The 17,264-nt window shown below is 37.9% G+C and overlaps 1 protein-coding gene across 6 annotated transcripts in view; it reads left to right on the top strand.

The window, feature by feature from the left end:
• Positions 1-1,899: 1,899 nt before the first annotated feature.
• The window catches only part of LOC141939608 (RCC1 and BTB domain-containing protein 2), a 36,511-nt gene continuing 21,146 nt past the window's right edge, over positions 1,900-17,264 (top strand). For 2 of the 6 annotated variants that reach the window (XM_074859676.1, XM_074859670.1), the window contains exons 1-4: positions 1,900-2,178; positions 11,486-11,549; positions 14,419-14,577; positions 15,053-15,203. In XM_074859676.1, coding sequence (XP_074715777.1) covers positions 11,508-11,549; positions 14,419-14,577; positions 15,053-15,203 — 352 coding nt within the window. In that variant the 5' untranslated portion in view covers positions 1,900-2,178; positions 11,486-11,507. Of the gene's footprint in view, positions 2,179-5,219; positions 5,333-8,528; positions 8,552-11,065; positions 11,138-11,485; positions 11,550-14,418; positions 14,578-15,052; positions 15,204-17,264 lie in introns of those variants that run through there. The other 4 variants (XM_074859671.1, XM_074859672.1, XM_074859674.1 and 1 more) reach the window with 4 other exon arrangements.

Here is a 17,264-nt window from a genome sequence, read left to right as displayed (position 1 = left end):
GTTGGCTTAAAATACTAATTACTGGAGGCAAATTACCTTTTAACTACTGTTGATTCCTCTCTTCATATCTTCAGGAATAACATTAGCCTTTTTCACTTCTACATCCTCTGACATTACACTTTCAGTTGTTGTTCACTGACCTCAATCCTTTAGCTAAATGTTCCAGAAAGCAGTTTCTCTGCTTGTAGATCTACATCCATTGCTTCTAGATTTAAGGACTTCACTGTATTAAACTGCACTTTGTTTCAGTGGGTCAAATATCAACCATCTGTTCCACTGATTCTAAGTGCGACCTTCAGCCTAACACAGTACACAGCACTTCCTTGAGTTACATAGAGCATAACTTTCAGAAAAATATCCAAAATTCTTTTAAAATGTGCACTAAAGAATCAATAAACAGCTCACAGCTCAAGATGAAACTTGTTTTAGGGGACAATTACTCTTTGCTTTACTGCCAGTCTGAAAATGAATAGCTTCAACTTCCACTGGGTCTTGTTACCACTGTCTGCTTGACTGAAATGATCAGGTATATCATTATATTTACACATACATCTGAAAGGCAGCAAGTTTTTTCCCCCTGAACTGCATTTAGGAAAACAGAAAACTGAGAAGGGAACATGGTAACAGACAGTAAGTTGCTTTGTGTTATAGAGTCATCATTATAGAGTGATCATTTTATTCTACATAAAGGGAAAATAAAACTATCGGGCACCACATATAGTCCTTACTGGGTCCAGTGCTCCCAAAATTATCTTCCATTCCACATTCTACACAAATCATTATGGATATCTCTTTCAAATGAAGAAACCACGCCTAGCAAAAAATACTCTCAATTTTATTTTGGAAGAACCAAAGTGACTGAGCCAATAAAACAGAAAACATACACCCTTTGCAGATTACAGCGCATTCAGGATGTGTGCATAGGAAGTTGAATGCATTCTGAAGTGTAAAAGATAGTTGACAAACTAAAAGGTGATAGTGACTCCACAGAACACTACAGTCAGTGGCAGAGAACATTAGGGAAGAGCACAGGCAGTCGGTACAGCTGTACAGGCACTTCATGCATTATGTATGTGAAGAATAGGATGCAAGGCACGTGCAGTGTATCACATTAGACTGTCATGCAATGCAGCAAGTACGGAGATCACATTGTCTCTACTCCTCTGGTATTTATAAGGACAAGTTCTTGCTATAGGTACTTATACAAACCTCATTTTTGGACATCCAGTCTTGTACCCAAGTACATCAATCTTTAAAATATCAGAACATCCTTACAAGGCTGTCACTCCCACCAGAAAAACTGAGACCATCCCCAGGTGATAAAGGAATTAAATTTTTGATAGAAAGTTAGTTCCTTAGCCCCAGAGCAAACTTTCTCCTTCTGAATAAGGTTTCCATAGCAATAACGTTAACAGTATCATTGGATACCACAGCAAAGGTCTCTGAACATGTACCATGGCAAGATGGCAGGGTATTATCACACTCAAGAGACATAAGGAAGCCAAACAGACAGCTTGTTGCTTTTAGGAAACCTTTTCAAGTTTATCCTCTTTGGGAGCCCTTCATTTTAAACATAAATCTTAGTGAGAGATAGAAAAATACTTCTATCCTCTCACTTCCCTTGGGGAAAAAAAAATAAATGATTGCACTTTGAAACAGCATAGCAATATTTGACATGCCCTTAACAGTGGTCTTTGACCATGTGTCTCTCACTATGTGTTGTCTTCACACGTATTTAGGCCCAGACAACAGCTTGAAGCTTGGTGGAAACAGGTGTTATCTCCCTCTATGCTGTGCTCACTCAGAGCATCTAAGTCCTCCCAAGGCGGCCATACCATCCAAAAAGCCAGGCCATGGCAGAGGAGACCCAGCAGGGCTCCCCTTGGCCTCAGCTCAGCAGGAGCGCAGCACTCCGCCAGCTCCGCAGCTCGGGCCAGGCCGCGTGGCGCCGGCAGCCTCCTCCACAGCCGTGTCCGCGCTGCGCCCGCAGGACAGAGGCCGCCGCTCTCCACGCTCCTGCTGCAGTAGGTGGATCCCTGGGAGGCGCTAACCCCCTGCCCTCCTCCCCTCCCGCTCCCTCCCTCCCTTCGCGGCTGAGGAGGCGCCTGAGCGCGGCGGCATCTTCTCTTGTCTCATTGGAGGGAGGAGGAGCCGTCGCCGCGGCCGCTAGTGGGGAAGGTAAGCTACGGAGGAAGGGGATCGCCGCCGCCCCCCGCCCCCCCGCTCCCCTGTCCGCGGGCAGAGCCCCGCGCGCCTCCCCGCTGAGGAGAGCGGAGCCCTGCGCGCCTCCCCGCTGCTGTGGGCCGGCCGCCGGGCCAGACCGTTACGCGGGGCCTGGCGGCCGCTCCCGCCCCGCCCCGCCCCGCCCCGCGCCGCCTCACGCCGGCCGCGGGCGGAAAGGGGGGAAGGGCCGGGCCGGGCCGGGGCGGACACCGCGGGGGCGCCGGGCCCGGGGCCTACGGGGGCCTCGGCGCGGAGCCCTGCGGGGGGGCAGGGGGGCTTTCCTTCTCGGGGGAGCCGTGTGGCCATGGCTGGGGAGGGGGGCCGCCGGGCCGGTGTGGCGTGGCAGTCCCCTGGGGGGCGTTCCCCAGGCACCTGGTTTATAAATGGCTGATAACAGGGGGTTCTCAGCTTTTGTCAGGGGTTAAGTTTGTACCGTGTTGGAGCGGTCTGTCCGCAAGCGCGTGGAGGAGGTGTGAAGGGTAAAAAGAAAGGCATTTGTTTAATACAGCTGAGAATGTTGACTTGCTTTCTCTCGCCCTATATGTAAACATGCATGAAGTATGACCGATCTTTGCACAGTGCCATAAACAAGAAATAAGGGGAAGAATCACGAAGAAAATTAGGCAATTTATGTGCAAACTGTAGGTTAGACATTAGACGAGCTTAGCTTGATGGCCAGTTACATCTTTAAGGAAGAGAAAATCCTTGAGAAACCAAGGATTGTTAATGTGTGAGAGATGGGAGGATTGCATCATAATTCCTTTCGGAGATTAAATTTCTGATATTGGTGAATAAAAAGAGAGGGCACAAATTGAAAAGAAATTTTACTCCAGGTTATGAACTGAGTAAAGTCTGTAGACAGTTGTGTTCCTGCACCATCGGAAACCATTTGGGCTGGACCTAATGTTGAAGGATGTGAAAGCAGACATGGGGTAAGGGAAACATGGAGAAATAATGATCCTGCTGAGTGTGGGGTAGGGGAGCTAATACTGTCCAGATGTGAGAAATAAATGTGACAGGGATGACACGGGATGTGAATGATGTGACGGACTGTAAAGTAACAGGAAGTGATTGTGTGGATTAAAAAAAGAGTCAAGTGTATCATTGCTTTGAGAAAAGAAAATTATAAGAGCTTTTGATGGTGTCTGCCATAGACCACAAGAGTTGGATTTGGGCAAGGATAGCACTGAGAAACTATCAGGAATTATGTCACAGATGGATTTCTTTCTTAGATACAGATAACAGCATCATTTGGGAAGGACATAGAGCAATCCAGTTGTTCTTACATACAACTGCTGTAAGCTTACCAAATAAACACTGAATTGCTTTAGATTTGCTCTCAGTAGTGTGGAAAATTCTGAAAAGAGCTGGTTTATTAGTCAGGTTGTGATCTTGGATCATATTTTAAATTAGATATTATAAATAGAAATAAAGCAGAAAACTAAACAGATACAGGCTTGAAATTCTCAAATTTAGAATGGCAAGCTTTGAAAAATCAAGAGGATTAATTAGTGATGTTAGTTGTACTGGAGTCCTGAGGGCCCTAGAAACAAGGAAGGTATGAAGCTGTTTTGTGCCAAAGGTAGAATCTGTTTGGAATTTATATCCAAAGAATGAGAAAAGGTCTATTGAAAAGAACTTTTACCTATCTTAAAAAGGGTTTTAGGAATAAAGACTAGAAAGAGGATGGATAAACAAAGAAAAATACAAAAGATAAAGTGCAGTTCTAAAGTGAGAACTGACAAAAGTAGTTCTGAGTTAGTTACAGGTGGTTGTTTTTTAAAGCTTCTTTAATCATGTAAGTAAAAACAAGAATAGAAATAAGACCATGGAGTGATAAAATTGAGGTAAAATGACCTTGGCATCATGATGCATATGATCTGTTGCAGTTTGGAGGAGGCTACTGCAGTGGGTAGATTTGCTATTAGATGCTTAAATTTATACCACAAAGAATAACATTTTGTCTCTTAATTATTTTTTAAGAGTTGGGTAACCTCTATGTGTTATGTTTAATCCGATGCTCTCGTCACTTAACTTTGGTCAGTTCCAGTATCAGAAGGCTGTTAAAGAAATACCCAGATGGACAGTTACACAGTCATTTACTCATAGAGGAAGTGGGCTAACTTTATTTACTATTGTATCTCTCTCTGCTATAACATACGGTATCTTTACAGCTATAACTATAAAAGTTTAAACTATGATAATTCTCAGCTCCAGGTGTGTAATACTGTTATATATGTGTGTGCATATATATATTTTTTTTTAAATATATGCATTTATATGTATGTGTTTGATGTATTTACCTAGGCGAATTCTGACTTTGTGTGAGGGAGAGATTGCACCATCCTCCCACCCACCCAGGCGTTGCATGCTGGGTTCATGGGAAGTACTCTGGCAAGTGCCCAATGTTACAGGGAAGCGTAGCTACAGCCAGATTCATGCTGGAACTGTGCGAGACATCCGTCTTGAAAAAACTCTTATTTTGGTGACCCAACACGTAGCCCTCTCAGCTGTAGGCAGGAGCCCTTACCATGGACCAAGGCTCCGATGTGCAGAAAGACTGTGCTAAACTGAAGTAAGCAAGGACTGTAGAAAAGAGAGCCAGGTGTGGTTTTAGTAATGCTTATGTTTAGATTTTTTTATTAAGGCTTAGAATGTTTTAGGAGATATATTTTATAAATTAAAGCTTTTAGTGTAAATGAGGCTAGAATGACTTCCTTGGATGTAGAAGGAAGCGATTAAAGGTTAGAACTGTAGAAGCTGTGAATATTTCTTCTTTAACAGCTAGAGCAGTCTGTGAAGTCAAAGAACCAACAGCTAGACCTGATGTATGGCTCAACGTTTGGCTGGATCAGGTAACTGCAGACTGCTAACAATTTAGGCTAGGTCAGATTTACTTAGAGGGGGCATAACAAAATACGTGCCTTTGTGTGCTGTTTTTCTGTTAATGCAGCATAGTATTTCTGATTACATAGTAACAGAACGGTTCTTCCCAGACAGCTGTTCCTGTGGCATTGAACTGATGTCCAGTCGGGCTCCCACGTGCAAGTGCAATGCCACCTAACATCTGAAGCTTGTACACAGTTTATCCTGAACAACTTGAAGACCTGTTAGTGTTTCTTAAATTCTTAAAGCTTTAATATTTTCTGTACTAAGATTCCTTAAGTCTATAAAAATATAATAGCTGTTTCTTTCACATATTTATTTGCATTATTTTGAATTCTTTGGTTCTGTTACATGGTTAATATTTTTAATAAAGTTCTTTTAAAACCAAATCTTTGGAATACTTTTGTTTCCCTAAAGCTAGTTCCTTGAACTCTCACATCAGAAGGTCAAAATGAAGAATAAATTTCAATTCTACCAAATCAGTTATATTGTAAATTAAATTTTGTGTGGCATTTAAAATAGACAAGAGCTAACAATTGCATCAGTTGTATTTTATTACATTTGTCTGTATGTACGGATTACAGGAACTGAAGTGTGTTTAGAGTTTGGCTAAGCAAAGAGAAGGATCTTTTCAAGTTACTTACCTGAAAATCTTGGATCAGCCTCATTAAAAAATGCAAAGAAATGGTTTTCTTCAGCATCTCAGGTTAAATTTAGGTTACATTAGGTTAGATTTAGATACAGGAATGACATCCTCTTCCCAAGAGACTCTCTAACAAAATGTTTGATTATTTTAATTCACTTCAAGGTCTGGAGATAATGCTTATTATTTTTTTTTTCTTTAACTGCAGAAGTAAACCACTAACTATGTGAAAATTACTCCAGCATCCTCCTATAATGTTTTTCAGCATTGAAGGTAGTTCTTGCATTGTTTCCGTGATCTGAAATACTTGATTGCCTTCAAAAGGTATTTTTGCACTTATAGAAAGAAGGGTAAATATTTTTAAGTGAAAATATTTTTTGATTGACACCTTCTTATCAGTCTTTTTTAGCTGCTGACCTTGACATTTCAGTAAGTCTATTAGAGGCATAATTTTAGTATGAAATTCATTACTATTTTCTAGTCTTCGTATTTCTGGCTTTCATTTGTTAAATAGTTTGTCTTTCTTATTAGTTGTTAGTCACTTTATTAAAATCTTTTTTTTTTTTTCAGTCAAGTAGATGGATAGCCAAAGCTTTGAAATTATTTTTTGAGATGACTGTAGGGTTTGTAGAATGAGAAAAGAATTTGAGGGGTTTTTTTTCTTCTGTTTAAACATTTTCCCTCTGGTGGGTGATGATGCATTTTTTCAGTCAATTCCACTGTTGCTGCTCGCTGGTAAACAATACACTATTCTACATCAATGATGGTGATAAACAGCAGTTCTAAGGGGAAAAAAAGTAATTGGAATAGGAATGGGAGAAATAAAGAAACCTAATATGAGCAGTGTGTCCTACCATCATACAGGACTTTTGAAAGTTCTAGATGATTTTATAAAATTCAAATTAGTCAAATTGTCTTGCTAGCCCAAAACCCCAAGGTGTGGGTTTTTTTGGAGGTGAGGGGAAGGTGTCTCAGGAATCTACATATGATTTTTCAAAGTGGTTTTGTCACTTAGATCAGAAATTTCACACCAGACCCTAACACTTATTTTTAAACCACTGGAGAATTGAACAATCATGCCTTCTGTTTTCTTTCCTGTCTTCTCACTTCTTTCAAAATGTTTTTCCCTGATGTATTTGCTCTTTATCACAGCGGTATTGAACCTGCAGTGAAGGATGGTGCTAAGGATGAGTAACAGAACAGTATTCCTACTATCTTCCTTGCTTTTTGTGTGCCCATGTTTTCTTTAGTGTGTTGTTTGCATCTTATCCTTCACTGCTTTTATTCTTGGCAACCAATTTCCTTTTGGGTTTGATGGCATTACTGAAAAAAAGGCCTTTGCAAATAGGTTTCAAGCATCTAACTCCAATAGAGCATACTGCATGTAGATGAACCTCTGAAAACTTCAGTGGGGTCATGCTGGAGGTTCATGCCTGGAGCCAATGGGTAGAACTGGATGTCATGCCAAAAGAGAGGTGGCATCTGACAAGATGTTTTTGGCTAAAGTTTTGTCGCTGGAGATTGAGACAATAAAGCTGTCTTAGATCATTCTAATTAGAAATTTCTGTAGGAGCTACCTACCTTGCAAGGTAAGAGGGCAAGAATGTCAGTCTTTCAGGCTGTAAATATCCCAGTCTGTCAGAGTTTCTTGGATCTAGTCTCTAAACTGCATGTAGATTCGCTCTTGCAACTAGTACGCAGCCAGTGGAGCTTTCATTCAGGAGCTGAGAAGTCACAGTCTGGTGTCAAGAAACAGAAGGGAAGGAGAGAAGACTATGCTTTAGTTGGAGTTAGCAGTTTTTCAAACAACTACTTACTGTTTCTCAAGGTCTGCAGTTTCTCTTGGTAATGGAAAATTCTGCATCAATGGAAGAATGAATGACAAGCTGAGTTCTGTCAATTTATTGTCAGCACTGGATGGAGTAGTGACATTTCACAGTACGTGGAGAAGGAAGATAATTTTGAAAATAGTTTTCCTAGAAAGGGAATGTGACCTGTTCAGTAGGAATAACTGTCGACAATGTTACTGGCCTGTCCTCTCCTGCAAAATCACTTGGGCAAGTTAGCATCATTTCATGACTACTCTGGTAGGAAACTGCTGAGAAATCAAGAATATCAGAGAAGGTTGGGTTCCTTCCCTGAAGATGTCAGCAAGTCCCTTTTTCCTGTGACTTTTTCCTCCTAATCTTTTCTAAGCCTGTGGTTAGAGTCCCTGGGGAAGAAGCTCCAGACAGACCTTTGATTCAGCAGATGAGATTCATAAATGTTCAAATTAAGTGGGAGGAAATACTAAGTGGAGTTCTGAAAATTTTTGTTTGCTTGCCAAGTTCCTAGAGAGAGAATCTACAAGAATGTTTACATTCGAATGAGTCAGTGAACCTCTTTAAATATTTAGGATTAAATGGTTTTAGACTGCTAATAGAACTTGGCTATTAAAACTAGTATTTGTGTTCCTTAACATAATCTTATCTGTACTGCTGAAGTATATGTGCCTTACCCAAAGACCTGTCATGGTTGGACTGAAACCAGGGTCAGAACTTTCAAATTCCAAGACCTAAACCCAGACTGCCAGAGTGTGCTGTCTAGCTTCTTAATTGTACTTGGATTCCAGCTAAGAGATTTGTGAAAGTTTAATATAAATATTTTTGTATTAAAATGCTGTGCACTTCCTCAAGAAATGGACATTCACAACAATGAAGTTTTCTCCTTTAGGTCTGCACTTCAGAATTTTTTCTGGAAAATGTATATAAAGTTTTAATACGTGAGAAATATTTCTTGCTTACCTTTTTACTTTCTAAAGTAAGTATTCCTTTTTTTTTTTTTTTTTAAAACACAGTGGTTAGCTATTTTAAAGTAAGGTTTCCTAGCAATTATATGCATATTATAAGATTTAGTAGATGAACAACCCCAATAACTTGTCTGAAATAGCTAGGGTATGTTTTTCTTCTGTACCTAAAGTACTCAGATATACAGGTTTTTATCTTTTAATTTTTGATGAAAATACTGGTTTTTTTCTTTGCTTCACTCTGTATATACAATGGTTATTTTTCTGGAGAGAACATTCCTACAAGTAGGGAAATATGAATCATCACTAGTATTTTAAAGGTATCCAGATAAGAATGATTCTTAGACAGGCTTAATAATATTTTTTTGGTCTTGGTTTATTTTCAGGATCCCAGGGTGAATATGAACTCTTAAATCAATTACAGATTTTTAGAAAGAACACTTTTGCAGATGCAGACGTGGCAATCAATATGTACTTTTATTAGAATACATGAATTTGAATAAAAGAATAAGCTGGTGTAATTTGAGACATCCCACATACTCCTATAGGGCTGCTCAGAAATCAGGTGTCTATGTTTGCAGAACAGCTTGAAGAATGGAGTTGCAGGGTAATTTTCACTTAGTTGTATATGAGATAAAATATTTTATAACTTTCGAGTTGTGAGGACATGTTAGTGATCTTTGTTCTTGAAAAGTTAGAGCAAAACTGTCAGCATGTTTGTGGGACTCTCAAAAGTAGTGGGCTGGAGAACCTTTTGTTAGGTAGCTGAAATGGTTAGATCCTAACATATCTTTCTTTATATTAACAAATAAACTGCTTTTAAAGTCAAACTATGCTTTTGCCTGAGCAGAAGCAATAGAATTGAAATATTAGAACTTGAAGAATCATGGGTATCGGTTATGTATCAAATGGCTCAAGGAAGGAAATACAGAATTCTACATTTATTTAAATGAGAAAATTCATAGTTACTAGTTATTCTCTTGCAGGACGTGTCAGCCCTGTGGGCTGAATGTAGGCTAAGGATGGCTGAGAAGTGGGTGACATATATCAGCATTGCTAGGGAGTGCCAGAGATTGATGCTCTAAAATATTGGATAACCTTGATAATAAGTTTCACAGTAGGACTACTCATGTACTTGAAATTAAATGTTTCAGAGCTGCAGTTCAGTAGTGTGGTCCTGCTCATTTTGTGGTCGTGCCAAAGGCCTTAATTAGGTGAGTTGTTTCTAGTTTAAAGAGAGATAATGTACACAAAATCAACTGGTTGCATTCTTGTTGTTTGAACAAGTATGTGGAAGAAAAGAAGATAACAAATCACTCAACAACAAAAGCTTAACAAGCTACCCCGTATCCATTAAGTTGTAAAGCATGAATGGCTCTATGTGCTTATTGAGGGCTCTGTTCAGTTGCACATGCATGTCTAGTGCCATTTAGTTCTTAGCTGCTGCTCTAGCATGGCATGGATACCCTATAGGTCCTGTATTATAACTGCCAGCACAGTTTGGTGCCAGGGCTCCATAGGGTCATCTCAGATAGCAGTAGGTGCTAACGAGTGGGCAACTGAATCAGCCCTTTAGTCTTTCCTAGTTGAAAGGGAATATAACTTAGCTTCAAGTTATTTCAGTATGGTTCTGTGTTTGAGCCTTAAGCTCAAAGTCAACATGGACAAGAGAGTAGCTGGACTTTCACACATGAGCTGTATTTATCATTTAACGTCTCAAACTACATGTATAAAATACACTGTGTGTATGTAGAATTGTGGGTTTTGTTGAAGCATGAGCTTAACAGAGTGCATATTCAGTATAATTGAGCTGCAGCAATTGTTTGGTTTTAGATAAATAAAAATTGGTTTTGTTTATTCAGTAAATTAAATTATATTTGTTAAATCATTAACATTTATAATATTTAAATCATATGAATTTCATGTATTCTGTGTCCTTGGCCTAGGTCTTATGGCATGAAGTCTTACTTAAGAGGCGCGTTTAGTAGTAAGTTAGGTAGTTTTAAAAAAGCTAGATTTCATACTTCTTTTAGTGTGGTAGTCCTCTGAAAAGGAACTAAGTAAAACGGTAGCTTGTTTGTTGGACGTTATTCTGCCTGTAGTCAAACCCAGGACACAGACATTTAATTTTAAGTGAAAAGTAAACACGTTTTTAGCATTGCCTGAACCAGTGTACCTCAAAGAAATTTATGTGTACAGCTTTCCCACTTGTTGAGTAAAAGAAGCTTGCACAGCTTCAGAGATGCTTTCAACTTTTTGCAGTTTTACTGAAAATGGAGTTGCATGGCTTTGTGTTAGAAAATAATGTAAGGATAGGAGAGTTGTGCATATTTGTGAAGAAACATCTGATCTGAAAATCTGTTTCTATAGATAATGCATGTCATAGAAATAATACAAGTAATTTACTGGATTAGCAATATTTTCTGAAGCAAAGTGGATATTTTAAGAATTCTTAGTAAACCTGAAAAGACCAAAATGTTTTTCTAACATTGGTTTTCAGAATGGAACTGGAATAAGAGCCTTTGAAGGCTTAAGCCAGAAATGGAAAGCTCTGACCAGTGTGCTTTTTCTTTGCAGAAAGAAATGTCCTGAAAAATTAGGTCAGCAAGGTTTAAATTTATTTTTACTGCAATAAAAAGACATTGGAGTATAGTGTTTAGTAAAACTTCTTCCTTTCCAATCACAGTCTGATTAATTTTACTACTTGTTTTAACTAAATTGTTTTGGCCAAGAATTATTATTTTAAATGGGAACACAGAAGAGCAGAGTCTGTCTAACTGATCACTGTATAGTTGAATGAAAAAACAAAATTGACTGAGCTTTGTGTTTCTTGTTTTCTCACCCCAGAGAAGCAAATAGTTCTGGCTTAATATTAAGTGTGTATAGTCCATTAAGTATTGTTGCAGCAATACGATACGGTGATTTTAACCACAGTTCTCTCTCTGCAGGGGGACACAAGCACAAATCCATATGGAGGATGAACCTCCTCCTTCCCAAGAAGTCAGTGTCAAGGTCAGAGTGTGAATTTCTATTGAGAACTCAGTACTGCTCTACTCAAAAGGAAGAAGTTGGCTTCTATTAAGCAGTAGTTTAGTACATGCTAGTAGCTTTCAAGATAAACAGAAAACAAAGGTATAGGTAGAAAAATGATACTAGCAAAAGAAATGCTGCTTATGTGATCCACAAAATATTAGAAGAACAATATATTCTTTTTAATTAGGTTGAATTGATCCTTTGGCTTACAAGGCTGGTTTAATTTAGTATTGAGTTATGTGTTCCAGCCTAATGTTTCAACTACATAAACTTGTTAGAATTAACTTTTGTAGCATAATTTGAGGCAAAAACTTCCTCTCATTTTAATCTTTTATTTCCCTTGAACACTCTGCATGTAAAACTTAATGAAACATCATTCAGATTTTGAGCTTAATGATGATGCCTTTTAAGGTGATCTGTATGACAAATAAAACTGAATAACCAGATTTCGAACTGATTGCTGAGGTCAAATGAAGTGTAGAATTTGTAGGAATTCTTGAGGCATAACTGATACACCTTTGGGACAGGTAGCTGGACCATATGAAATCTCAAATTCTGGTCTAGCTCTGTCTTTCATGACTGTGCAGTATAATGAGGGAACTGATCACTTATGAGACATAAATATTGATAGGCTGATAGTTCAAGCTGCTTTTCATATTTTTGGGACAAAATATAATGGAGAAGTGTGGGAGGGAAGAAAATCTTGAAAGGTGAGAGAATATCTCTTACTGAGTTGAATGTAAATAATAATTCCAGAGACAGGATTTAGATTATGGATATTTTGTATCTGATAACATTTGTTGTTATTTCTTTTGTTAAAAAAAATCAGGATCACAAGTGTTTCCTTGGGTGCTTTTTATAACAGTACTTTGGGTTTTTTCCTTCAGTGTATTATTTTAGTGTTAAGAAATGCTACAGTTTGGGGTTTTTATTGACCTGTTAGTTATGAGGGTAGAACATGAGTGCTTTGTAGAAGAAGGTTACAGAAAAAAAACTTTTCTATTTAAGACGAATAGGTTCTGACACACTGTGCATTTGGAATTTAGAGCCCACATGTTAAAGAAACTGATGTGTTATTCCAGTAAGGGAATCTGTACAATTCAAGGACACCCTGACTGTCCTTTTGAACCTCAGGCTTCATCAGTCTTGAGCAAAAGTAGGATACAGTTTTGTTGATGCAATTGGAAGACTAGTCTGTGATGCTTTCACTATCCATTATCATATTTTAAAAGTGCCTAAAATCCTCTGTAGAATTAATGCTAACCTCATGACATAAAACAAATTGTTCTGTGAACAGCCGATAACTGAAGCCTGTTTCCATATAGATTCATGTCCTTCGTCTCTTATAACCCTGCTATGTGTCATGGAGGACAGCATTTGCTAGGACTGGCTTGAACCTACTTTCTTGCTGATTTATTTTGTAACATACATGTCTGATTGTCCAGCTGCCTACTGCCAAATAGATTGTGTCAGCAGAATCTTACTTCCCTTTCATTTGCAAGTTGGCTGAAATTGGACAGTTATTTGGTGTGAGGAGATGGGGAAAGAACTGGTGTGATCAAAACCACAGCTTTTCTTTAGTGAAGATGACCAACCCTCCTTTTCCTTCCTTAGAATTATATTATAAAAAAATGTGTGATTAACTGCAATTTGTTTAAAGATTTTAGTTCAGGATTAATTTAGGGATTATTTCTTTAGTTTCAAACATTATCTATGTTTATGTGTACATTTTTTCATACTAATCTTTTTAATTAAAAAAGCAGTATCCTTATGACTGACATAACATGCTTCAGACTCCAGACTAGAATTTATTCACATCTTTGTTTCGGTCAGAGATAGAAAAAATAATGTTCTGTAAGGGATCATTTTGTAAATCAGCTACTTGCTAGAAATAAACTAATGATGCAATCCTCACTGTTACGTGGTGAACTACATAGTGCTTGTAATAGGCAAAATCTATTTTTACTTCTGATCTGACAAATAATGCTACTTTTCTTTCACATCCAGATCCTGTTTTAATTTCAGTCAAGAACATTTGATGCATGCTCCATGCAAACTTTGCTATAAAATTTTGATGCTGCAACATTTTTCTGATTTATGCTATACTAAAGTAGTAGAAAAGTTGCATGAGAGTCAGACATTAGCTTGACTAGTTTTAATGTCTGGAGAGATCTGTTTTTCTTTTCCTTTAACTATAAACTTGTCATTTGTCCTTGGATAAACTGGAAAATGTTCAATCATCTTTTTTCTTTTATTATATGTCTACTTACATAAATGCAGATATTCTTAGGAAGTTCCCAAAGATTCAACAATTGTTGAAACAGAAGTAAATTTCAGAAGTAAAGGAGAAAGAAAAAAGTTTCTCAAGTTTTCTCAAGTTTCCATTTTCAATGCATGAAAACAAATGTGTATATTTTTCAAAGACAGGTATATTCTTGGGCAGATTTTTTTATGGTTTCTTCTTTTAACAGTAATTTTAGCACCGGAGGAAAAGACACAAATTAGTTTCAAGTTTTGAATGTGTACTTTATATTAGAATCCTGTACATTGAATTCTATAAGCTAGCAGTTATGTTGTATGAATATAGTGAAAATACAACCTCACCATTTACCTTCGTATATAGTACTTTTCTCCATGCATATAGATCCTTTCTTTCTGGATCATGGTGTATTTTATTTGTTTATTTTAATTCTAGAACAAAACTCCCTCAGAGTATTGTTCTAGAATTAAAATACTGGTTTGTGGTTGAAAAAGGAGATGGTGTTTCTCTAAATTTTTTACTTTTTGGTATGCAAAGGTATACATTTCTCTCTGTCTAGGTATTTTATATCATTTTTTATAACATCAGGTATTGGAGGCAACGTTATTGTCAGCCCTGAAGATGCTGGATGTTGGGAAATGGCCAATTTTTTCTCTCTGTTCCCAAGAAGAACTCAAGTTAATTCGTCAAGCCTGTGTATTTGGCAGTGCTGGTAATGAAGTGTTGTATGCAACTGAAAATGATGAGGTAATTGTCCACGACAGTGTAGTCATATTTAGTCATTTATATATTAAGTTATTCTGAAAGTAAGTACTATGATAGTATACCTAGGAAAAGTTGCATGCAAAAATGCCTGATCATTTTGATTGCTACTAAAGCATTTTCAATTCAAATTAATGGCTTCCTACCACAATCAGAGCATAAAGAGAGATGGAGTTAGACATTTCTTGGAGGAGCATAGTGACAGGCTGAGAGGCAATGGACACAAGCTGGAAGATGGAAAAATCTGATTCAGCATTAGGAAAAAAAATTCACGGTGGGAGTGTTTAAATCCTGGAGGGGTTGTGAGATCTTTTCCTTGGAGCTGTTCAAGACTCGATGGGACACGGCCTTGAGTCAGCTGATGCATTTAGATCTTTGTTGAGCTGGGGGTTGGACTAGTTGACCTTTGGAGGTCCTTCATTCCAACCTAAATTATGATTTTGTGATTCTTTTATAACAGGTTTTTGTGCTTGGCATGAACTGCAGTGGGTGTTTGGGAACAGGTGACATGCAGAGCACTATTGAACCAAGGAGGTTAGATTCTCTATGTGGCAAAAAGATAGCCTGTCTGAGTTACGGAAGTGGCCCTCATGTTGTTCTTGCTACAGAAGGTAAAGTATGATCAGAATATTGCTTTTCAGATACATCCCCTTTAATTAGTCTGGCAGGTGTGAAAGGTCTGTGCTGGTAATGTAAGAGAGAAATTGGGATGGATGTTCTGGGCTATCAAGTCCAACATATTTTCATCGGTGACCATGACACATCAGCTGGCTCTGCTCATAGCTAGTTCTTTTCAAAAGTTTTTCAAGCTCTGCTTTAATCTTGTTGCTACTTTTGAAGGCTTTTTTTTTTTTTTTACTTTGCAGTTAAGTTTGGAACTTCTGATTGCTTTTGAAAGGCATTAGTGGCTACATTATCCCCATATGTTCTTGTGCCAGCAATGCCCTTTAGCTAAAATGCATCTTTTCCCTCCAGTACCTAGTTTTGGATGTGCTTTAAAGACCAGTTATATTGCCTCTCAGCCTTTTGTTTTCTGTTGTCTCATTGACACTCTATTATCCGCATCGTGCTAGTGGCCCTTCTGTTCATAATCAAGGACATTATTATCGAAGACAAATGACTGATACTGTGTTTCCAGTGAGGTTCTGTTAGAGCCTGACTGATGATGTTAAAATTTCACTCTCTCTCTCCATTATTGAGAAGGAATCTTTTTGAGTAGTCTAGATTACATGACTAAAGGTAGGTGAGGGGAATTGTGTTGTAAATGTGTGACTGTTGTTTATATTCAATTACATTTCACCATTTTCTTCAGTCTTCAGGGTAAACCATTCTGGATGCTTTTTATATCTGTATCTGTATTTTTCTGAGCTTTGTCGCTGGCAGATCCCTCTGGCACGCTCATACTCCTTACCCAGATGATGAACAGAAGTATTGCAAGAGAACAGGTCCAGAACTGATCCTTGATGATTTTTACTCCTAACTCCATTCACATGAATATCTTCCATTCAGCTCAGCCTCTTTTAACCTACCTTTCAGACAGCCCTTATGTATTTCATAATTCTTGTATTAGTTACTATCATTTCCAGTTTAGGTCGTATGTTTCTATGTGGCTGTTTCACCTGTTCACTGAAATTTGTATTCTCATATTGGTGAAACAAAGAAAAGGTTGTTTACTTTTGACCGGATAAAGTCATCAGATTTAACCTGTTATTGCAGAGAAATATCGGTTTAGTGTAGCACATTTTGCCTTTGGAGTTCTGAGGGAAACCTTCTTAGGGACAAGGAGTTTGGTGATCTCTTTAGAAATCTGATGGAGTTGTATGTCAAACCTAGCTCTCCTGCAATAACAGTGTAACTTAGGTTTAGAAAATTATGATGATGATAGACAAGATGAATGTAGGACAGCTGTTCTTCAAGTCCTGCACTGCTCTAACTAGGGGATACTTGATTTAAAACAGATGAAAGAAAATGAGTATGAAAAGGTGTTAGCTTCATGGAAAACGGGCCAATATACGTACATTAAAGAGAATCAGAGGTACCTGGTAATATCTGTACTCTAGTGATTGTAAATGCTTGGGAACTGCAAAAAGTGACCAGGCTCATGTTCTCCTTAAACAGTAGCTTTTTTCTGTTGTCAGTTGGAGGACAGAATTTTGCACTAGGTGGACCATCAATCTTAACACGGTCAGACATTTCTTGCATTCTTAATTTTACTAGCATGTTTCTCAAAATACAGGACATGAATAGTATGTTTAAATAATAAGTAAATAATAGTATGTTTATTAATAAGTAATACTAAATTTTTCTTACAAGCATCTTCATGTATATCATAAAGGAATAAAAGCTTATTATTTGAATTTTCCAAAGTGGGAAACAGGACATAGACAAGAAATTTTGATGGATTTGTCAGTAACAAAGAAATTGAAATGGGTACTCCTGACTGTCCTGTCATCCTTTTCTCTTCTGTATTGCACTGTCTCCTTTGTTTTAGCTATATGATTTCTTTTACTAAGATTATGGTGATACTATCCTTGTGGATTTGTGGTCAACACTATGTGAATGTAGAATTAGTATGTTCATGGGCTTGAGAGCCCCAATGGGGGGGCTCTCACTTAAATATATATATATATATTACATATACATATACACACTTAAATATGTATGTTGTTATG

This window comes from Strix uralensis, chromosome 2 (genome assembly GCF_047716275.1).
Source record: "Strix uralensis isolate ZFMK-TIS-50842 chromosome 2, bStrUra1, whole genome shotgun sequence".
NCBI classification, from domain to species: Eukaryota; Metazoa; Chordata; class Aves; order Strigiformes; family Strigidae; genus Strix; species Strix uralensis.
Note: the sequence above shows the minus strand (reverse complement) of the source record. Positions and strands in the feature narration are given on the sequence as shown.